This window comes from Hippocampus bargibanti, linkage group LG01 (assembly GCF_051943395.1).
Source record: "Hippocampus bargibanti isolate YZ-2025 linkage group LG01, ASM5194339v1, whole genome shotgun sequence".
Classification (NCBI taxonomy): domain Eukaryota; kingdom Metazoa; phylum Chordata; class Actinopteri; order Syngnathiformes; family Syngnathidae; genus Hippocampus; species Hippocampus bargibanti.
In genome coordinates this window covers 28,279,331-28,302,131 of record NC_142734.1, presented here as the reverse complement: position 1 = coordinate 28,302,131, position 22,801 = coordinate 28,279,331, and the positions used below count along the sequence as shown (strand labels likewise).

At 41.0% G+C, this 22,801-nt stretch overlaps 3 protein-coding genes and 1 long non-coding RNA gene across 4 annotated transcripts in view; 1 reads left to right on the top strand and 3 right to left on the bottom strand.

Moving 5' to 3' along the window:
* Positions 1–10,129, top strand: part of nid2a (nidogen 2a (osteonidogen)) — a 50,746-nt gene extending 40,617 nt beyond the window's left edge. The window contains exons 53-60 of the mRNA XM_089008055.1: positions 437–537; positions 631–803; positions 894–1,023; positions 1,724–1,895; positions 5,256–5,413; positions 7,081–7,204; positions 7,879–7,991; positions 9,507–10,129. Of these exons, the coding sequence (XP_088864181.1) occupies positions 437–537; positions 631–803; positions 894–1,023; positions 1,724–1,895; positions 5,256–5,413; positions 7,081–7,204; positions 7,879–7,991; positions 9,507–9,517 (982 nt within the window). The 3' untranslated portion in view covers positions 9,518–10,129. The remainder of the gene's footprint in view (positions 1–436; positions 538–630; positions 804–893; positions 1,024–1,723; positions 1,896–5,255; positions 5,414–7,080; positions 7,205–7,878; positions 7,992–9,506) is intronic.
* Positions 10,130–10,264: 135 nt separating this feature from the next.
* rtraf (RNA transcription, translation and transport factor) lies at positions 10,265–20,297 on the bottom strand. The gene is made up of 8 exons (XM_089008127.1): positions 20,153–20,297; positions 19,414–19,538; positions 19,050–19,149; positions 17,823–17,903; positions 17,636–17,724; positions 17,153–17,221; positions 10,565–10,613; positions 10,265–10,469 (listed from the first exon to the last, which is right to left on the bottom strand). The coding sequence occupies exons 1-8, from the start codon at positions 20,211–20,213 to the stop codon at positions 10,315–10,317; spliced, it is 729 nt and encodes a 242-aa protein (XP_088864253.1). The 5' UTR covers positions 20,214–20,297; the 3' UTR covers positions 10,265–10,314.
* Positions 13,505–15,166, bottom strand: LOC148903748 (uncharacterized). Its single transcript, XR_016115689.1, has 3 exons — positions 15,102–15,166; positions 14,738–14,837; positions 13,505–13,587 (listed from the first exon to the last, which is right to left on the bottom strand). It is a non-coding gene; the product is annotated as an uncharacterized LOC148903748 (long non-coding RNA).
* Positions 20,298–21,044: 747 nt separating the features above from the next.
* On the bottom strand, positions 21,045–22,259 carry sap18 (Sin3A associated protein 18). The gene is made up of 4 exons (XM_089001858.1): positions 22,057–22,259; positions 21,698–21,807; positions 21,410–21,532; positions 21,045–21,322 (listed from the first exon to the last, which is right to left on the bottom strand). The coding sequence occupies exons 1-4, from the start codon at positions 22,126–22,128 to the stop codon at positions 21,166–21,168; spliced, it is 462 nt and encodes a 153-aa protein (XP_088857984.1). The 5' UTR covers positions 22,129–22,259; the 3' UTR covers positions 21,045–21,165.
* Between the last annotated feature and the right edge of the window lie 542 nt (positions 22,260–22,801).

The following is a 22,801-nucleotide window of genomic DNA, read 5'->3' as shown; positions in this document are numbered from 1 at the left end:
GTAGTTCCTCATCTCGGTCGTATGAGTCAATTATGTAAGTGGATTTTGAACTGCTGTATACATGCGAAGACAAGTATCAACTATGTGAAGCCCAAATTTACATATGCCATTTGACTGTTTCGGTTTTCCAAGTTTTTAACGTGCATGGCTCAAATGAGGTTCAGTGACATACTTGGGGCACATAGTTGCAATAGTCCACCGGTGCGACTGCCAGTGGACTGCCAACAGAGCCCTGTTGCACGCCATGAGTGAGCGCACGTCCTGGAAAGAAAGGGAGCAGTTAAAAATGGGCAATACGTTTCTTTAAGTCCAACCTTGATAGCGATCGTATGAACAAGGGCTTGCGTGGCCACATTAGAGTACTTCATCGTCACAGCATGGAGCTACCGTTTCTTGAATAAGGTGAATAATTTCTTACATTGTTCCGTTCTCTCAGTCCAATCCAGTGCTATGGCGAGACCACCTACTGCTGGTGTGTGGACCAGGATGGCCGAGAGGTTCCCGGCACCAGGTCAAATGATGTTGTCAAGCCTGCATGTGAGCATTGGATCATCTCTGACAAAACATCTTTTGTCAAAACCTCCCAAATGTATGTGACAACTTTGACCCAAATTCTCCATTTTGTTACAGGCCTTCCTTCGGTGGCCCCGCCCACCGTGCGCCCGTTTCCCCGCCCGGATGTGACGCCACTCTCACACACTGATGTCACACTGCTGTATGCGCAGGGACAGAAAATAGGAGCACTTCCTCTGAATGGGTCCAGACTAGACACCAGCCGGTCCAGAACTATACTGACACTCCATGTAAAATGGACAGATGGCAACTTTGACTTGAATAACTTTCTTTTAAATGTGTTGCAATTATCTTGTCATTGTGTGGGTGTATGTGTGCAGGGTTCTATCGTTGTGGGTCTGTCGTATGACTGCAAGCAAAATCAAGTATATTGGACAGATTTGTCTGCACGTACCATTAATAGAGCGTCAATGGTGCCAGGAGCTGAGCCGGAGATACTCATTAACTCAAGTGAGTGGCACACACAAACGCACGCACGCACACACACACACACACACACACACACACACACACTGTCAGGGACGTTTGTTCAGACACTGTGAACAAAGGCTCAAACACAGGAAGATTGTCTTTGACTGCTGGCAGGGGATGCAGCCACACATGACCGACGTCCAACTTCTTCAGCCCTCTGCTCAGCTATTTATTGAGAGTATATGGAAATGTAATTGATACATTAGTAAAACATAGTCTTCTTGATTTGAATACCACGTCCCTGGACCTCCCAAGCACCAACATCCATAAACCAACAGAACATAGACATTTTAATAGGCGGCCTTTCCATGAACTGATAGATTTGTAACCTGGCGAATGAGCTTTTCTCGGACATGGGTGTATCAAGTACTCCCTTCCGCTCTGGGTTGGGTATCCACAAATACTCCTTTCCAAACAAAACTCAATTTATTACCCGAGGATGACAGTTTGACAGGCTTGTTCTTGTTCTAATCAAAGTGCACAAGAAACCATTGTGTAATGTAGTCACACATGTTCAGCCAACTAAGTATATAACAGCATGAAACTTTTAAATATGATAACTTCTATTCTGTCTATTCTCTACCACACGCGCACACACACACACACACACACACACACACACACGCACACGCACACGCACACACACACTGCCTCATTTTTTTGTTTTCATGATCTGTAGATCTGGTCAGTCCAGAAGGTTTGGCAGTGGATGTCAATCGAAGGCTGATGTTCTGGGTGGACTCCAACCCGGACATGATCGAAAGATCTAACCTGGACGGAAGCGATAGGAGGACACTTTTTGACAGAGATTTGGTCAATCCCCGGGCCATCATCGTGGTGTCATCCACCGGGTAAGGTTCACGATTCTCCTTCTTGTAACTCAACCCAGTAGGGGTGAATGACTTAAAAAAATGTCCTCCCCTCAAGATTTCGATTTTAAGGCGGCTCTGCGGTGGACTGTTGAACACTTTGGCCTCACAGTGCCTTTGTCGGTTTTCTCCACTTTGTTGCCTTTGTTGGTTTTCTCCACTTTCCTCCCACATTCTGACAACATGCGTGGGAAGATAATGGACCACTCTAAATTGTCCTGAGGTTTTAATATGAGCAGATTTGATTATTTTTGGCTATGAAATGGTTCAGGGTATGAAGCAGTTTGTTTGCTTGTTTATTTTCCCCTCCAAATTCTAACATGAACATTTCACATAGCGATATGTGATGGGCAAGTGAAGCTTCATGAAGCATTTGTGTTAGTTTTTTACTCCTCTAGATGGCACTCTTGGTTTAAAGATGCATTGGATTTTTAAGACATTTCCTTCTCACTAACCTTCATTTTTAAACCAAGAGTACTATCTGGAGGAGTAAAAAAATATCACAAGTGCTTCATGAAGTTTCGTTTTCCCATTACCTTAAGCGATGTTGCTTAAAATGAATTGTTTAGGCCTTACGACCCACGAACCCTCCAGCGATGCAACCGAGAGGTGATCCACTGCGAGACGGTCCACCAACAAGTCTTGGATCTCATTTATTGTGATGGCCAAGTGAAGCTTCATGAAGCATTTGTGTTAGTTTTTGACTCATCTAGATGGCACTTTTGGTTTAAAGATGCAGTGGATTTTTATTACATTTCCTTTGCACTAACCTTCATTTTTTAACCAAGAGCACTATCTGGAGGAGTAAAAAAATATCACAGGTGCTTCATGAAGCTTCATTTTCCCATCACCTTTAGCGATGTTGCTTAAAATGAATTGTTTAGGCCTTACGACCCCAGATGCAACCAAGAGGTGATCCACTGCGGGACGGTTCACCAACAAGTATTGGATCTCATTTATTAGTACTGACGTCTTGTTGAGTCTGGTCTGCTCCATATTGGAGACATGGCAGCCTCCATACAACTCCATCACGGGCTGATAAAAATTTCAATCACCCCCGCAACATGTGTTTACTCTCTATAAGACGCGAGTAAATTTTAAGGCTCTCTCAGTGACGGGCGCCAAGACTCATAAACACAACGCGAGAGCACGAGGCCATCGGCAGTCGGCTTTTCAGGAATAACATCTGCTTTCCATCATTGCAATTAATCATAGCTCATCAGCATAAATGCATGTGTGTGTGTGTGTGTATGTGTTTAATCCATCATTAAACACAACAGCTATAAGCCAAATAATGAAACTTAAAATGTCTGTCGTGATTAGTTTTTAACCTCAGGCCAATTGCATGCATCTGTGTGTGTGTGTGTGTGTGTGTGTGTGTGTGTGTGCGCGTGTGTGTGTATGCGTGTGTGTGTGTCTGTGCGCGCGCACATTATCCGACCAAAAGCCAAGCACCCAAGGCAATTATTGCTTCACATGTGTACACTTACGTTATGTTGCGTTGTTTTGTTTTGTGTGTCTAGCATACAAGTGCGTGAGAACATATACCCCACCCCACCCCCCACTCCACACACACACAAAGCGACGAAATGATGATAAACGACGAATGCGCGCCAACACTCTTGCGCAAACATCTGCTCGGACGAGTCTTGTTTTATCCGACTGATTAACTGCCTTCAAACTTTGCGAACGCTGTGCTGTGTACGACTTCCTCCTTCCCAATCCACTTCCCACCTGTATGCTATCATTTATGATGAAAAGCGGCCCCCGCCGCCTACTCACACACACACACACACACACACTGCCTGAAGCTGTGATCATAGAACTGAGCATCTTTGATGAGCTGACTGAACTTGTTCTATTTCCGTCTTAGAGTCTGCTCCGATGTATGGATGTGCTTAAGTAAAGTCCGAAGGGAAAAAAACTAATCGGAAGATTCCGCCAGCTTTGTGGTTGCAATTAGCCAACGTTAATTGAAGTACATCACCTCCTTCAGATACAAGTGGCACAACTTCCTGTTTTGGAGATATCACTCGATTGAAATGTGTATTTTTTGCTTTGTTTGGCAGCAATTCATTTAACGTCACAGTTTTCAGCAATTTTACAGAAAAGTACAGTAAAGTCTCGTTATATCGATATCGGATATATCGATAGTCCCGGTTATATCGATACTATTTCTATGCACGCACAGAGAAAATTACATGCAAACAGGATCGGATATATCGATAGTCCCAGTTATATCGATATTTTTTCGGACTCCCTTGAATATCGATATAACGAGACTTTACTGTATGTTGTTTTTTTTTATCCGAGAAGGGAGGGACTTCAAACTGTTTAATGCCACTTTCAGTTGAAGTTCAAACAAGTCATCAAAGCAAGTACATGTGGATTTATTGGCAACTGTGCCTTCAAAATGTCTGCGTTAGCTCCATGCTAACATATAATGGAAAATGCCATAGACTATTGATTGGTGTGGTGTTGGTGGTGCAATCTTACAACCAACATATTTAAAAATAAATGATAACAAAAATATTAAATGGACAATGTAAATATGCTCACAGACATTCTGTGTATTCTTCTGCAAAAAAAAAACAAGCAATATCGTCCTTTGTTTATTAACGAATTCACTGCCAGACGATGTGCAAAAATGTGTCCACTCCAGTGCCAGGGTTTTTGTCATTTTCACTCAAATTGCAGGACCCAAAGAATATTGAGTTTTAGGGCTACATAAACATTCAGTTCAGCGTAAGATACCTCACCAGAAAAAAATGTTAATTTAAGTTGTATGGGTCTGGAGTTAGCTGAGCTTGAAATGGAGGAGACTGTACAAAATACAGTACAATACGTACATATTGATCTATACAGCGCTTTAACAACAGCGGAAGCTGTAACAAAGCACTATCATGGACAATAGGCAAATGCTTGAGATCTAACCAGCGCTTTATCGGTAACCCCGCAAGGAAAAAAACAAAGGCAGAACAAATTAGAGAATGGCGCTCCACATCATGCTTTTCAATTCCCGAATAAATGGCAGTGAATGAGTTAATTATGACTTTTTTGGGGCATGCTAATCTGATATTTGTATGTACTCATTCATATTAAAGAAACAAATGCACCTTCCAATTTGAACAAAACACATTTGTGATGCGATGCGCATAATATGACATGAATGACGTGCAAAAGAAATAAATATTGAGGAGGGAAAAATATTTTGTGGAAATTTTTCGAGACATCGTATTTTGCACATGCATGTTGTGACATCACTTTTTGTATTTTTATTTAAAAAAAAAACCAAAAAAGTGTAAACTGTTTGATCCAAACCACCTTGTCTCCCCTTTGTAGCTCTTTGTACTGGACCGACTGGAATCGAGAAGCTCCCAAGATTGAAAGCGCGTCAGTGGATGGTCAGAATCGCCGCGTGGTGGTTTCCGAGGGGATCGGTTTGCCCAACGCATTGACGTACGATTATTCTTCCGGGCACATCTGCTGGGCCGATGCAGGTATTCAAAAGCCGTTGAACCATAGGTTGGCAACTCACTCCATTTTGCCGTTTTTCGGCACTAACGTCATCAATCATCCATCATTGTTGTTTTCTCTGTGGTACAATAAATGGAAACACTGTCAAAATGTTCGTATGTGACTTTGCTGAGTAACTAATTACTTCTCCCAGGCTTTTTGGAGGAAGTCATAAGAGTGCGGAAGAATTCTTGTCATAACTACATCGGAGCAAGTTTGGAAAGGTCTTCTTTGGCTTTGGAATCAGCGTGACTCGGACTTGATCTGAGTTTGACTTTTTTTGTGCTTTATACTGTTTTAAAAAAGTTACAAATGTACTGTTTTATTGTTAGATATATGAGACTTCGTCCGTGTCCAGCACTTTGTAGACAGCAATGTCTGTTTTAAAGGACAACCGACGTCACTTTTTGGTTTCTTAACTGACATCAGAAAAACGTTTTATAGCATCGAAAATAGCCAAAACATGCAGGATGATATTTTTAATCAAATGCAAAACACCAATAAAAATGACTTAAAGTGTCCAAAATCTCCCAAAAAATGAGCTGCAAATTGGGCATTTTCAGAAAGTCCCGCCCCCCGTTTGTGGCGTCACGCCCCAATTTGTGACGTCACGCTAAGACGTCTTGCATTGCTTGAGAATCAAAAAAATTGCTTCAGATTCGGAGAATATGCTTTCTTGTTACACCTCCAGTTATGAATATGATTCAAATAGTTCTGAAGAAGAAAGCATACATGTTTGCAATCGATTAAAGAATTTATTCCATGCCATTTTGAGGCAACATTGGGGAGAAACGATCACCAGAAAAGAGGCACAAAATGGCGACCTCCTGTGGCCACCTCCATTTTCACAGGCTGATAAATTCCTGATATATAGAGCTTGGACACCCTCTTTTGGCGGCTTTTGGGTGCAACACAAGGTTTTCAGACCAAACAATACAGCAAAATACATTGACGTGATAGAAGCTGCTAACTGCTACAATGTCTTTTTTTCAGTCAGGGGGCGTTCCTTTAGGGACGTCACGTACGGACTCGTCACCAACTCAAAAACAAGACTTCCGGAATATTCAGCGCGAGTCTTAAAACGTAAAATATAGCTATATGCGGTGGAATCTTTGTAAAATACGCTCACTAGAAGTCATTTGAAGCCATTTTACAAATTATGCACACAACTTGTCCGGAGACGTCGGTTGTCCTTTAAGGCGCTCAAGAAATAAACTTGGGAGTTAATCGCTTCACCTTTTCATGTTTAGTGACGCGACGATAATGTGAACTGAGCGATGTGTTGCACTTCTTCAGCACTGCGCTGATGACTTCACAGAAACACAGCGATTATTTCAAATGGATCGTTCCGTAAGGATTCAACAGTAGTGAAGGGAAAGCGAAGCTTCATATATCAGCCTGCGTGTTTTGGGTATTTTCGATGCTATAAAACGTTTTTCTGACGTCAGCTAGGAAACAAAAAAAATGGTGTCGGTTGTCCTTTAAAGATGCAGTGATTTTTTTTCAAAGATATTTCCTTTGTACGAACCTTCATATTTCAACCAAGAGCCCCATCTGGAGGAGTCAAAAAAGATCACAAGCGCTTCATGAAGCTTCGTTTTCCCATCAGTAATGACTGCCGACCGTTGGCATTTGGGTCTCTGTCTTTCAGGCACCAAGCGCTTGGAGTGCGTATACCCAGACGGTTCGGGGCGAAGGGTAATAAACCCCAGCCTCAACTACCCATTCAGCATGGTTTACCACAGAAACTACTTCTACTACACTGACTGGAGGAGGTGAGCGTCTTTGTTTATTTTTTTATCAACATTTTTTCCGTTTACTCTGTTGTACGACCGCTACCAGGCTGCTGTCCATTTGGGCCCAGGCCTCCAGAGAAAAACCCGCTAACTGTGAGCTATGCGCTAATGTACTCCGCCAGACGACTCAAGCGAATCAAAGTCTAACTTCTAAAACTGGATTGCGAGTTGAAATAGAATCCACTGGCGAATGAAAGAAACATTAAACAAAAAGTTACAAACGTAAAGCTCACGGCGCAGAGGACGGGCAGCCATGACACCTCGCCTGCAGTCCCATTTCCAAATAGCGATGATGCTAAGGCCGTAGGCTATTAGCATCATTGTTAGTTGCTTAAAAATGATGATGTTCACATTGTAAGGCCTTTTCATTATTCCTGATTGGTCCAAAATGTTTTATTAATCTTATTTTATTTTCATCCCACATTTGTTGGGCCAGTAGAATAGCTCCTATTGAAACAAAAGACAAAAATATACGTGAATAAAATGTTGAATTACTCAAAAGTCATCTTCGCTGACACAAGTAGCGCTTTCAAACTGGAAATTTAAAAGCAACGACAAAAATGGTTTCCGGTCTGCGAATTTCAAGTCTCAACTGCTCCGCGACCAAAATAACAAAATCAATGTAAAAAAATTGGGTCGGCCTTTCCTCACAGGGACGGTGTGATCACAGTCAGCAAAGACAGCGGTCAGCTCACTGACGAATATTTGCCGGACCAGAGATCTCACTTATATGGCATCGCCATAGCAACGTCCCACTGTCTATCAGGTAAGCCTTGGTGCCTTGAGTGCAACCGATACAACTGGGTGTGTACATCCACTGGTGTCATTTGATGAACTGATGTCATCTCCAAGACTTTTAGAAAGCATCCGTCAAGAACAAAGTATGGCTTTATACACAGGATGGTGCCCAATGTAGTAACTTTTTAACACCCCCGCACCTCCCACCGCCCTACAGACATACGTCATGTGTACTCAACGCAAAGCTGTAATAAGAGCAGACTGCTTCAAACAAGCTGTCGCGCGTTGTAATTGGAAGTGCGATGACAGCTTAGAAACATGCTAGCTTAAAAGCTGTTATTGTTCAAAACACACACACACACACACACACACACACACACACACACACACACACACACACACACACACACAAGTAAAGTTGTTTTGCTTGTTCTGGATATTTAGATTCATTTAATTATATTGGCTGATTATTGTGGACAATCAAAATAAAATTTAAAAACAATCACCTTCTGATGCTTTTCGCTGACATCATTTTGCATCGGATTGCGAATAATAATAATAATAATAATAATAATAATAATACATTTAATTTGTAAGCGCCTTTTCAAAACTCGTAAAGGACAACAGACGTCTCTGGACAAATTGTGTCCATAATTTGTAAAATGGCTTCACATGACTTCTACTGGGCGTATTTTAATAAGATTCCACCGCATATAGCTATATTTTACGTTTTAAGACTCGCGCTGAACATTCAGGAAGTCTTGTTTTTGAGTTGGTGACGAGTCCGTACGTGACGTCAGAAAAGGACCGCCTCCTCACCGTAAAAAAAGACGCATTGTAGCGTCTTTCCATCACGTCAATGTATTTTGCTGTACTGTTTTTTTTAAACCATGTCTTACACCCAAAGGCCGCCAGCAGAGGGAGGCAAACTCCATGGAAAGAATGTATCAGAGCTGTGGAAACGAGCTGATTCATTCCTCACCGGAGCTGGTCGCCATTTTTCTGCCTCTTTTTGAGACATCCCCCCCTCCCCCCCGTTTGCCTCAAAATGGCCCAAATAAATTCTTTAATCGATTGCAAACATGTATGCTTTGCTCATCAGGACAATTTGAATCATATTCATAACTGGATGTGTAACAAGAAAGCATATTCTCCAAATCTGAAGCCATTGTTTTGATTCACCAGCAATGCAAGACGTCTTGGCGTGACGTCACGAAAAGGGGGGCGGGACTTTCTGAAAATGCCCAATTCGCAGCTCAATTTTTTGCAGATTTTGGACACTTTAAGTCATTATTATTGGTGTTTTGCATTTGCATGTTTTGGGTATTTTAGATGCTATAAAACGTTTTCTGGTGTCAGTTAAAAAACAAAAAAGTGACGTCGGTTGTAATGTAAAATAATTGACACTTGGTCAGTTGTGACTTTTATTTATTTTAATTTTTTTTTCGGGGGTAGGGGGGGCTGTGGTTTTCTTGTAAATCAAAATAGAGTCACGCAGGTGCTGATTTTACTCATGTACTGTTGTGTTTTGTGCGTGTGGCAGGGAACCATTAACACGCGAACGGCAGCCACAAGGTCCTTTGGTGCTAAAGATTCTGGGGCCATTTTTTTTTTACGAGTATGTGACGAGCCCTCCCAGTGAAGAAAAAAAAAAGTCTCTCGAAGGGATGCGGCTTGCCTGTGGATCAACTCATCCCCCCCCCCCACTGCCAAGATATAACCGCACATTAATAATTTTGTACATTACTTTTGTACCTGTTTGTTCTTCTTCTTTCTACTGAATTTTTATGTGCAACGTTGTTTTTTTAGCGAGCAAAGGCCAAGAGTAATGTCACATTTTTCAATTGTCACGAAAGAGTTGTAAAATCTTTGCACCCAACTCGGGAGTTTAATAATGAACTAAGTTACAACGCGGCAGTCCATAAGCTCAATTTCACCGAGCATGAAGACAGGAAATGTCCCAAAAGTGAGGAATGTAAATCAGATGACAATCATGAAGGTTTTTTTCCCCCTCCAGTGTGTGTCAGAATAGAGCAGCTCCATGTATGTCATTCTTTCCCTGCACCACTAATCGTCCTCCCCCACCTGATCTGATTTTTTTGTTTTTGGCCCCCCTGCTTTAAAAAATGTGATATTTATAACATTAAAAAGTGTTCTGGTAGTGTACTTGTTTATTTTTTATTTTTTGGAAGCTTCGTGGAAGCACACAAAAACAGAACCATAATCACACTAGCGTTTTCCAAATACTGACAAATGGCTGGCTCACTTTTAAATTTTGGAAAACAGCAACATGCACCAAAAAAAAAAAAGACTGAAATAAAAGCCGGTCCTCCAGAATGTCCGCATCGCCCTCATCTGCCGACCTTGCCCAGCCTGTGGTCTGTTTTTGGATCTGCGATAACGGCTTGGACCGCCACGATGGCTTCATTGATCCTGGTTTGAAGCTCTCTCAGCTCGTCGATGTGAAGCAGACGTAGGATTTGCGCCGCTTCGTTCAGCGTGGCGTCTGGCGAGCAGACCGTATAAATCAAATCGACATCCTACACACTGACGTCCGTGCAGTTGAAAAACTTAGTTTTATAGAAAATGGGAGAGACTCACCACCGGTATCAAATCCCAAGGTGTGCTTGTCTAGGGCCACTGGGACTCCCTGAACGCAAAGAAAGAAGACATTTCGTGCCTTTGAGCAAAATAGATGCTGTTTCGTAATGATGGTAAAACGAAGCTTCATGAAACACTTGTGATACTTTTTGACACCTAGAGATGGTGCTTTTGCAGGGGTAAATTAAAAAAGGTGTCAGTTGGCCCCCTCATGTCTGAAAAGGGGCCCAAATTTTAAATTTGATGGAGCTCGATTTAACTAGATTAGATGAAGTATAAAAAACTGTTTGAAATAAACAAATACATTCATTGGAACATGATATTTCTAAATTGCAAATGAAAACCCATTATTTGAGTAAAATCTATTTTTCTAACAAAAACAATTTTAATTCAAGTCAAGGAATGTTTTCATATATAAAATAAACAAACATTTTCAATTTTCTTGAATAACTACAGAATCAATCGATGAGAAGGTTTCTTCAGCCGTCATCTGTACAAAAGTGAAGGTTTCGGACGTTTCGCCTCCGATCCAAGAGGCTTCGTCAGCGAACTAAAGTCTGACTGGTCGTATCGGCCCCATTTATATATCCCTAATGTCCAGACCTGGTTCAGCTATGATAGGTCCCTACTCTCAGGTTGGGGGGGGCGCGGGACCCCCCCCTGTGGCCCCACTGATTGTTCCTACATTCCTGACTAACGATTGGCCTATTACCCCCACTCCCCCCGGTATCACCTCATCAGCATAACGACCCTCATCAGCATTGCGAAAGTTGCCTAACCTGTTTTGCCTGAGCAGGCTATTGTATGAACGATCCAAATTGAACCTCACACCACCAGACCGGTTTAATGAAGGATTTTGTTGTTTTATAAGAATCGCCTCTTTTACCCCCCTTTCAAACCATCTATGTTCTTTCGCTAAGATTTTAACCTCATTGTCATCAAATGAGTGGTTAGTAGCTTTTAGGTGCAAATGTACTGCCGATTGAGGCCCACTAGTATTATCCCTGCGATGTTGATAAAGTCTTTTTTTGAGAATTTGTTGAGTCTCCCCAATGTACTGCTCTTTACAATTTTCATTCTTACAATGTATGGAATAAACTACATTACTTTGTTTTTCATTTGGTAGCGTATCTTTTGGATGCACTAATTTTTGCCTTAACGTGTTTATCGGTTTGAAATAAGTAGGAATTTTATGTTGCCAAAGGACTCTTTGTAATTTTTCAGAAACTCCTGCAATGTACGGTACTGCTACTCCTCTCCTTTTAGAATCTTGAGAATTATTGGTTTCGTTCGCTATTCTTTCTTTCTGACATTTGTTGAATGACCACTGAGGGTACCCACAGTTAGTGAGTGCTCTCCTGATATGTTTTGACTCCTTTTCTCTACCTTCAGTGCTAGTTGGTATTAGTTTAGCCCTATGCTGGAGGGTTCTGATAACTCCTAGTTTATGTTGTAAAGGGTGGTTAGAGTCAAAAAGTAAGTATTGGTCAGTGTGCGTAGCCTTCCTAAAGACTTCTGTTTTTAGCGCTCTGTCCTCTTTTATAATTACTTTACAATCCAAGAAGGCTAGTTGGTTCTCTTGAATGTCCTCACGAGTAAATTTAATGTTGAAGTCTACAGAGTTGAGATGATCTGTGAAGGATTGAATTTCTTGTTTCTTAATTATGACAAAAGTATCGTCCACATATCTAAACCAGTGTCTAGGTTTTGTCCCTGGGAAGGATGTGAGGGCCTGTTTCTCCATCTCTTCCATGTAAAGATTAGCCACTATGGGTGAAACTGGTGAGCCCATAGCACAACCATGGATTTGTTTATAAAATTTTTCCCGAAATTGAAAATACGTAGTATTAAGGCAGATTTCTAATAATTGGCAGATGTGATCCGGTTTCAGTTTGGTTCTTTCATGCAGAGAAACATCCGCCAGCAGCCTCGTCCTCACCACTGAGACTGCTGCTGGGGTTGGGACAGATGTAAAGAGAGAAGTCACATCGTATGATGCCAAAGTTTCCTCAGGTTCCAATATGAGGTCTTTGATCCTCTCTACAAACCCTGTGGTGTTCTCTACGTGGTATTCTGTGTTACCAACCAACGGAGCTAAAATAGTTTTTAAATATTTGGCTACATTGTATGTAGAGGAGTCAATGCTACAAACAATGGGTCGGAGGGGGAACCCTTCTTTATGTATTTTTGGCAGGCCATAGATACATGGCGTGGCCTCTCCCGGGTATAATCTAAAATACTGTTTGTCTATATGTTTTCCTTTCTCTAGCTTTTGGAGACAGTCAATCATTTCTTTCTTGTATCTATTGGAAGGGTCCCTTTTTAGTTGCTCATACGTGTTAGAATCACTGATTAACCTATTTAATTTGTCTTCATAATCCAATGTGTTGAGCAGCACTGTGCATCTGCCCTTGTCTGCTGGCAAAATAGTAATATTTTTGTCTTTTTGTAGAGTAGTTAACGCCTTTCTCTCTTCTAATGTTATGTTGGACGGAGGAAGTTTGGCACTACTGAGAAGAGCTGATATTTTAATGCGTAGATCATCTGCCTCTGCATACGAAAGTTTGTTATTTTTAATAGCCGATTCAGTAGCTGTGATATAATCTATTGTAGGTATAGTTTTAGGAGTCACTGAGAAATTTAAACCTTTGGTAAGTACCGCCTTTTCTGTCTCTGAGAGATCTCTGTCTGACAAATTTTTGATCCAATTCTCCCTTGCAAACTGTTCATACCTAATTTTACGCGTGTTTACCAGTAGCTGAGATTGTTTCAGTAAAAGTAATTTTTGAAATTTACCCTTTTGTCTCTCTTTGGTTTTGCTGTGGTGCCTCATATAACCGGATTTAGTAAATTCACACACTTTCTGATAGATTTTGTGGGTAAGATTAGTTTGTAATCGCTGATAATAAGCAACCTGGTGAGTGGCGCATTGTGGTGCTTACTGTCGAGGTTGACGAGAAGGTCTGATGCCGGCCGACAATCGCCGGAGGATTCCAGTGTTGGACAATTTCTATATTTGTCCACTAGGTGAAGACACAGAACACAATCATAAACGAGTCACAAGAAAATAATAAATCTCCCCCTTTTTTTTGGGAAGTAGCGTATCTCAGGATCACTTCCAGAGTTAGCCATGTACTCTGGTGTCTTAAATCGCGTCAACATGCACATTCCACCATGACGTCCCTGATCCACTGGTGAAAAGGAGGCTTTGAACCTCTCCTTTTTCATCTAAAACTGCTTCATGTAACAATGAGCGTACAGCAAATGCTTAAGAATGAATGACTCTGTCTTTGTGTTGTCATATTATTATTTTTTTTTGTTCTTTTGACTTCAAGATGGCGCCGCGAGAATGGGTCCCTTTCCAGCAGGTTCTGTATTTTGTTTTTTATTATACTTCTTTCTTTCCCTTCCTCTTCCTTTCTAATCTAATACAATCCAATGTACAGTACAGTACAGTACAGTGAGACCTCAACTTAGAAACACCTTAACTTACAAACTTTTCGTCTTACAAACGTCAAATTTATGAAAATTAAACCTTATAATAAGCACTATTTTCATAATACACACCCACCACGGCTGGCGGAGTGATCTTCAGCGGGAGCACACGACCTAACAGCACCAGAGGTTAATTTACCAACAGTCCTTATGGAAGGTGACTCTCCTTCCATAAGCCATCAACGACCATCAAAAAGGTAAATAAAACTTTATTTTACCACACAGTTTATTTCTTTAATTACAGTCCTCGTGTAATGCGCCTCTCTTTCCAAACAGCAATTCCCTTTGACCTTCGACCTCCAACGCCATTCCATCAAGCCATAAATGACCATCACAAATGTAAATAAAGTGACTCCATGATATAATGCAGTGTATTTCTTTCATTACAATACAATAACACATTTATTATACATAGAATAAGGTATGTTGTGTGTAGTTTTAAGGCTTATTTAGTTGAAAAGTATATTTTATGGAAACCCGGGAACGGATTATTCCCATTTTAATGGTTTCCTATGGGAATTTTTATTTTGAGATACACACTTTTCGCCTTACACACTCTGTCTGGGAACCAATTAAGTTCGTAAGTTGAGGTCTCACTGTATTTTTTTATTCATTTTCCTATGGCGCCATCTATTGACGCACGTCAGTATGGCAAGAAACAAACAAGCTCCTACGTACCATTGTCTCCATATTCGTATCGCACGGCCAGACCCAGCAACCAGTCCACAGCCTCTGCTTTCTCAGAAACCCCAAAGGGACAGTTGACGTCCTGCAAATACTGCACGCAAAAGAAAATAATAGCTTCATATTTTGCAGTTTAGGAACCCATTTCTTAATCTGTTGAACCAACTTCAGTCAAACGTTGCAGTTCTGTTGCATCGTGATACTTGAAATGAACTTCATCACTATCTGCCACAATGATTAAGAAATTGATACATTTCTATTCTGAAACAGCAGCGATCCAACCAGAGATCAGTAGGTTTTGAAATTTACATCCCGGATCTTCTTGGTTTGTGGAAGTGAGCGATGTGGATGATCTCACCTTCTGGTACGCTTTGGGCCAGTCTGAGCTGGGAATGTTTCGCAGGTTGCCTCTGTCTTCAATTTAGTAAATTCACACACTTTCAATTTGTGGGTAAGATTAGTTTGTAATCGCTGATAATAAGTTTCTATTTCTGACTGTTTGTTTTTTATCTCTATGTTAAGTCTCCTAATTCGCAAATTTAGAATTTTCCTAGTATAATTTTGTTGCATTTTATCGGCTAAGTATCCGGGTTCCAGGGGTGCTTGCTTCAAGCATTTAGGAATTAACCGGCTCTGTCTACATCTAAGATTGAATCTGAGGTGGTTCTTTAAATCAGCTAATTTAAAGGTGGCCTTTTCTAAGTTACGTACCAGCAGAAGGATGTCTCTCCCAAAGTTGGCAGCAATACGTCTGTGTAAGCTCTCAGTCGTACAGGAGTGGTCCATCGATGAGAAGGTTTATCAGCCGTCATCTGTACAAAAGTGAAGTCGGACGGTCGGCTCCGCGCCCCCTCCAACCTGAGAGTAGGGACCTAACATAGCTGTGTCCGGCTCCAACCAGGTCTGGACATTAGGGATATATAAATGGGGCCGATACGACCAGTCAGACTTTAGGTAAATGACGAAACCTCTTGGATCGGAGGTTAATCGTCCGAAACCTTCACTTTTGTACAGATGACGGCTGAAGAAACCTTCTCATCGATGGACCACTCCTGTACGACTGAGAGCTTACACAGAGATACAGAATCAATCGTGCTATTTTGATATTCGACGGTATTACAGAGAAAACAAAGAACAGCCTAAGCACAATATTTCTTCCTAGTGTCTACTTAAATGTCTTTGCTTTGAAGATTTCCAATGTTCCGCGATAGCTCTGAAATCATTCCCATTAAGCGCTAAAGTCGAATTATTAACAGCAGTTTTAATGATCCTATTGGAACTTCATCCTTCAGACGATTGTTTCGCCTTAAAAATCGGGATGTTCGTAGTTGCTCCTTGTAATGTTTTTAAGAGTTTTACTCTTGTTCTCACGCTACATATTGCAACCATACGCCGCATCAGCTGTAAATACAGTGATACCTCGGCTTACGAACGCTTTAACTAACGAACGTTTTGCCTGACGAACCTAAATTCCAGTCCACAGCCTTCTGTTGCGTTCTACATACTTGGCAATAAAGATCCTGCAAATACTGACAAAAAAAGCTATCAACCCAGATACACAGAACAATTTGATGAGGAACCTTGGTAAAATTATGGCAGAGAAATACGGCAACTTCACTTGGATATCGTGAACTTGCAACCTGGAAGTTTGTCATCCATTATGATTTCAATGTAGCCAGGATGGTTCGAGAACTTTAAGTGTCGTACAGCGGATCTATAGTGTCATTCGTTTTGGTGAGGCAGCCAGTTCTAACGATAAAGCTGACTAAGCTTACAAGGAATCATTCCTCAACATTCTTGACTAATCATTCGCCTTTGCACCATCTTGAGTTACGCAGGTTGAGAAAAAGACCACGTTCCTTCAAGTGTTTAATGCTGATAAACCGGCCACTCCATTCCATCAAGCCATCGATGAACATCACAAAGGTCAATAAAACGACTTTATTATACAGTTAGCTTCATGTTTAAATACAATAACCAGCAATTTGTGTATTTGAATCAGAATAACATTATTCGTCCAAAAAAAGGCAAATTTGCATCTTATTTAAAATAATGAATACCTTTCTGTAATAATAAGGTTCATTTAGTCAAAAATTATGTTTTATGGTGACCTGGGAACTGATTATTCTCATTTTAATGGTTTCCTATGGGAAATTAATGTTTGGAATACACACTTTTGGCCTTACACACACTTTCTGGGAATCAATTAAGTTCGTAAACCAAGGTATCACTGTACTGCAATGCACCATGGGTGAATGAATATGTGATTGTGATAAATGATGATGTGGTGGATTTTTATGACACACTAATCATATTTAAACCAAGAGTGCCATCTATAATAGTCAAAAACTATCACAAGTGCTTCACGAAGCTTCATTTTCCCATCACTAGTGCAAAGTCATTACTAACCTCTGTGTTTTTGCTGGCTTTGGCGATGGCCTCAGGCGAAAGTCTTTCTTGGATGAGAATACGAATGGCCTTTCGAAAGGGGTCAAAAAAAGATCACATTGATCAATGATATAAAAATCCTGGCATTCAATCTGCGTGGAGGCAATTGTTGGAGTCTCAACCTTGAGCATCACCAGGTAATCATCATGCCAAAAATCTTAGGACTGGCTAAGCAGCCGGCCTTTAATGACTGACATCCATGCGCGAAGTCAGTTTTCCCATTGCGGCTTCCGTGTTTTTCTTCTTCTGTTGTTACTGGTGCTGGGCAAACGGGTTTAACTCTGTGTTTTTGCTGGCTTTGGCGATGGCCTCAGGCGAAAGTCTTTCTTGGATGAGAATACGAATGGCCTTTCGAAAGGGGTCAAAAAAAGATCACATTCAGATCAATGATATAGAAAATGCTGCACATTCAATCTGCGTGAAGGCATTGTTGGAGAGTCTCACCTTGAGCATCACCAGGTAATCATCATGCCGCTGTATCTTGAGGATGTTGGCTAGGGCGAGCACGCCCGCTTTGAAATCTGGAGAGTCACCTGAGTGACACAAAAGCAAACACAAGAGCCTCCGTTTACCTCACAGGAGCGTTTTGGGGATAAGGACAACCTGGTGAGTGGCGCATTGTGGTGCTTACTGTCGAGGTTGACGAGAAGGTCTGATGCCGGCCGACAATCGCCGGAGGATTCCAGTGTTGGACAATTTCTATATTTGTCCACTAGGTGAAGACACAGAACACAATCATAAACGAGTCACAAGAAAATAATAAATCTCCCCCTTTTTTTTGGGAAGTAGCGTATCTCAGGATCACTTCCAGAGTTAGCCATGTACTCTGGTGTCTTAAATCGCGTCAACATGCACATTCCACCATGACGTCCCTGATCCACTGGTGAAAAGGAGGCTTTCAACCTCTCCTTTTTCATCTAAAACTGCTTCATGTAACAATGAGCGTACAGCAAATGCTTAAGAATGAATGACTCTGTCTTTGTGTTGTCATATTATTATTATTTTTTGTTCTTTTGACTTCAAGATGGCGCCGCGAGAATGGGTCCCTTTCCAGCAGGTTCTGTATTTTGTTTTTTATTATACTTCTTTCTTTCCCTTCCTCTTCCTTTCTAATCTAATACAATCCAATGTACAGTACAGTAAAGTACAGTGAGACCTCAACTTAGAAACACCTTAACTTACAAACTTTTCGTCTTACAAACGTCAAATTTATGAAAATTAAACCTTATAATAAGCACTATTTTCATAATACACACCCACCACGGCTGGCGGAGTGATCTTCAGCGGGAGCACACGACCTAACAGCACCAGAGGTTAACTTACTAACAGTCCTTATGGAAGGTGACTCTCCTTCCATAAGCCATCAACGACCATCAAAAAGGTAAATAAAACTTTATTTTACAGCAAGGTTATTTCTTTAATTACAAGTCCTCATGTAATGCGCCTCTTTCCAAACAGCAATTCCCTTTGACCTTCGACCTCCCACGCCATTCCATCAAGCCATAAATGACCATCACAAATGTAAATAAAGTGACTTTATGATACAATGCAGTGTATTTCTTTCATTACAATACAATAGCACATTTATTATACATAGAATAAGGTATGTTGTGTGTAGTTTTAAGGCTTATTTAGTTGTAAAGTATATTTTATGGAAACCCGGGAACGGATTATTCCCATTTTAATGGTTTCCTATGGGAATTTTTATTTTGAGATACACACTTTTCGCCTTATACACTGTCTGGGAACCAATTAAGTTCGTAAGTTGAGGTCTCACTGTATTTTTTTATTCATTTTCCTATGGCGCCATCTATTGACGCACGTCAGTATGGCAAGAAACAAACAAGCTCATACGTACCATTGTCTCCATATTCGTATCGCACGGCCAGACCCAGCAACCAGTCCACAGCCTCTGCTTTCTCAGAAACCCCAAAGGGACAGTTGACGTCCTGCAAATACTGCACGCAAAAGAAAATAATAGCTTCATATTTTGCAGTTTAGGCACCCATTTCTTAATCTGTTGAACCAACTTCAGTCAAACGTTGCAGTTCTGCTGCATCGTGATACTTGAAATGAACTTCATCATTATCTGCCACAATGATTAAGAAATTGATACATTTCTATTCTGAAACAGCAGCGATCCAACCAGAGATCAGTAGGTTTTGAAATTTACATCCCGGATCTTCTTGGTTTGTGGAAGTGAGCGATGTGGATGATCTCACCTTCTGGTACGCTTTGGGCCAGTCTGAGCTGGGAATGTTTCGCAGGTTGCCTCTGTCTTCAATTTTGTAGTGTCGTATCTTCTGGTCCTCCAGCCACACTACAAAGTTCCTGAACTGGGTCTCATCTGATGAAAAGACATTCATAATGGAGATGTTTTGCAGTATTTGAGTCTCATGTGATGAAAAAACATTAATAATGCGGATGTTTTGGAGTATTTGAATATTGTAAGCATTACGTTCCAAAAAAAGCAAGTCATTTTTTCTTGTTTATAATCAGAATCAGAATACCTTCTGATAATAATAATTCATTAATATAATTCATCGTTCGATTAGTTAACGAAGATTTCTTGTCTTCCCATATCCATAATTTTTCCATGTAGTAGTCAGTATTTATCTTTACAAACAAAACTTCTTCTTTTCCTTTCGGCTTTTCTTTACAAACAAAACAATTTAGAGTATTTGTCGAACGACTACCGCACACAAACAGAACGACGATCGTCAGTGACGTTTTTCCACACTCGTAGAACAAGTGTATTTTTCAAGAGGCAAAACGGTGCACTGGTTGACACCTGCGGGTTACTCGTACTACTAGTGAATATGACATGTTAAATTTTAGAAGAGCATGTAACTAGTAGCAACATGCAGTTGATATATGCAGGATGCCATACATTTTCAGTAAGGGGGAAGTCAATATGACAGTTGTTCAACGAGTGAAAATTTCTTATTCACTTTGTCTTACCTGTACAATCAAATCCATCGGGACTATGATAGTCTAAAGCGGTCAATTTTCTTTTAAACATTGTTTATAGTTGTGTTCTCCCAAAAAAACGCTTTCACGGCACAGGAGCTAAAGCCACTCGGCTTTGAATGTGACATACACTGCGCATGCGCGAAGTCAGTTTTCCCATTGCGGCTTCCGTGTTTTTCTTCTTCTGTTGTTACTGGTGCTGGGCAAACGGGTTTAATAGTGTTTTACCGTCACTACCCGAACTGGAGTGTTCGGGTAGTGGAAGTCAATTAGCAGTGTGGAGCTCTGATAACGTACAGAAAGTGTAACTTCTGCACATCGAGAGAAAAATCTGTGATGGTTCATACGGAGAAGCCCAAAAAAGGGCAATTTATGTTTGGAAAAAATAAGCAAATAAATAATGTAAAATATTTATTTCAAACTATAAAAAAATCATCAGCAAAAAAGTTCAATTGTATTTCAATATGGTTGCCAATACACGCTAATGTTGAGGAAACAGGCTGAGTTACTTCACAATGAATCACACGGACATTGTAACTGTCAACAAAATCATACCCGAAAAAGAATTACAAAATATTTAGACTGTGCCCAACTGTGCGTCATGTTTAGTATTTAAAATACTTACGGTATTGTGGTTCAATGGTTATTTTCTATTATTTATCGAATATATGACAACAAATAAATGTAATTTAGGAATCACTTTTGCAAATGTGACTTACCGTTGGTCATAGGATGGCTACATTTATTCAACAAGTGGATGTTTTTCTAATTTTGCACGTGGGTTATTCAACGTTTCATGTCAGTTTGAAGAGGCTCAAAGCCCAGCAGCAAAACACACATGCACGCACACGAACAAGCAAAAAAAAAAAAAACCTCAAAAAGGTAGAGAAAAAAAAACGTTTATTGAACACCATACTATACAAGAACCAAAAATGTCTTAAAATTATTTAAAAAAGAAAACATTTGGGGAACAATGGGACTGGGTGTGTCAAGAATTGATTAGCTCAAAAGGGCCGCATGCGTGGTCCAAGTGGTTGAGCTCTGTTGGGAGGCGTGATGGCTATGTCGAGATAATCTCCAATCTGGAAGCGTTGAGACTGCAGTGTCATGGAATCATCAGCGGACTTCTTGCCAGACACAGTGTTGCCAATGTCTTTAAAGCTAAAAGAGAAGGGGAGAGGGCACATTTTCATCAGTGCTGAATGTCAAAACGCAAATTGGCATACTAAATGGTGGTGTGGCACGAACCGATAGACTTTCCCTCTGAGGTCAGGGAAGACGATGGCAAAACTGAAATGGGTTCCTTTTTTCCTGGCCTCCGGGTACACCTCCTTCACAAGGCTGGTCAGCTCACGCAGTGTAGCGTCCATCCTGGAACAAACACATCAGAGAATTGTGTCAGAGCCTACTGGCTGGAACTACCTGTGTGTGGGGGGAAAATCGATTTTTGGAAAGGTCTGAGGCAGAAATTTTACTCTGCACCTTTTTTTTTGGGGGGGGGGGATCAGAATAGTTGCTAGATCATTGCAGTCTCACCATGTGTATATCTGCAGTTCACTGGAAGGAACGTTGCCACGGGCGAATTCATCTTGGCGGTGGTGTCGACCATTGTTAGTGGTAAAAACTCGCAGGAGAAGAGGACAAGTCTGCAACACAGACAAGTGGACGCGTAGTTTAAACTCTAACCGATGATAGCGGGGGTAAAAAACGTCAACGTTGGATCTCAAAATTATTTAGAAACAACTTTCAGTCTCAACTTAATAAAACTCGAATTAGAATACCCGGAACCGTTCGACGTATGTTAACCATTGAAATAACCACATAATAACAAGCACGTTCGTTAGCTTCGTGCTAATACTAGTTAAAATGGGAGGTCCATGCGCCGCGCGGCATACCTTTTCTCTGTCGATTGGCTTCTCGGTTTCCTTTTTGATTTCTTCCTGTGTAACACGCGATTCAAGGGCCATTGCAGGATTTGTTCACAATTGATTTCCACCGTTTATCGGAACTTTCTCCTGGCGCGTTTAGATATATTGGACGGAATGTTGAGCAAAGGAAATAAAAACTGCGGCGAATGTTCCGCTTGCTGTTCTGCGACTTTGCGCCGTCTACTGGTTGGGAGTGGTCTTTTTCATAGACATTTAGAGATAAAGTGCTTGCTACCATTGTCCAGTTATTCAATGCGTCAAAGGGGCCGCCATATCGGAAGAGTCATCACCGACCTGCCCGGCAGTATGCGGGAGCGTTAAAGTTTATTTTTCCGATGGAATCATACTTATGTTCACATTTCGGTGCCTAGGAATAATCAGCGCTGCCAAATAAAACTCCAGTTAGTAAAAAAAAACGAAAAACCTACCGCGTTGAGTAGAAGCAGGAAAAACTAAATTACAGCGATTTGACTCTTTAGCCAATAATTATGGCATTCAATTACTGAGGGAAATATTGACGTTGCAGATACAACTCATTGAGTGGGAATGGGAACGTTTACAAATTGAATGGTGACTGTGGTGCATTCTAATTAAAAGAGAAAAATATATATTTACTCTATATTGTTTTGGATGGTCGGTTGGGGGGTGACTTGTACACAAGCTGGCACTCCCTCCTCCCTCACACACCACCCATCTTTATCCACCAAACACC

Excerpts from the sequence above, each read along its gene's own strand:
- rtraf (XM_089008127.1), bottom strand. The coding sequence starts at position 20,213 with ATGTTTAAAAGAAAATTGACCGCTTTAGACTATCATAGTCCCGATGGA. Across the intron at positions 19,150-19,413 it reads GGCCCAAAGCGTACCAGAAG|TATTTGCAGGACGTCAACTG; the intron begins GTGAGATCATCC and ends TTTTGCGTGCAG. Across the intron at positions 17,222-17,635 it reads ATTACCTGGTGATGCTCAAG|GCCATTCGTATTCTCATCCA; the intron begins GTGAGACTCTCC and ends CCCTTTCGAAAG.
- sap18 (XM_089001858.1), bottom strand. The coding sequence starts at position 22,128 with ATGGCCCTTGAATCGCGTGTTACACAGGAAGAAATCAAAAAGGAAACC. Across the intron at positions 21,808-22,056 it reads AGCCAATCGACAGAGAAAAG|ACTTGTCCTCTTCTCCTGCG; the intron begins GTATGCCGCGCG and ends TCTGTGTTGCAG. Across the intron at positions 21,323-21,409 it reads CTCAGAGGGAAAGTCTATCG|CTTTAAAGACATTGGCAACA; the intron begins GTTCGTGCCACA and ends CTTCTCTTTTAG.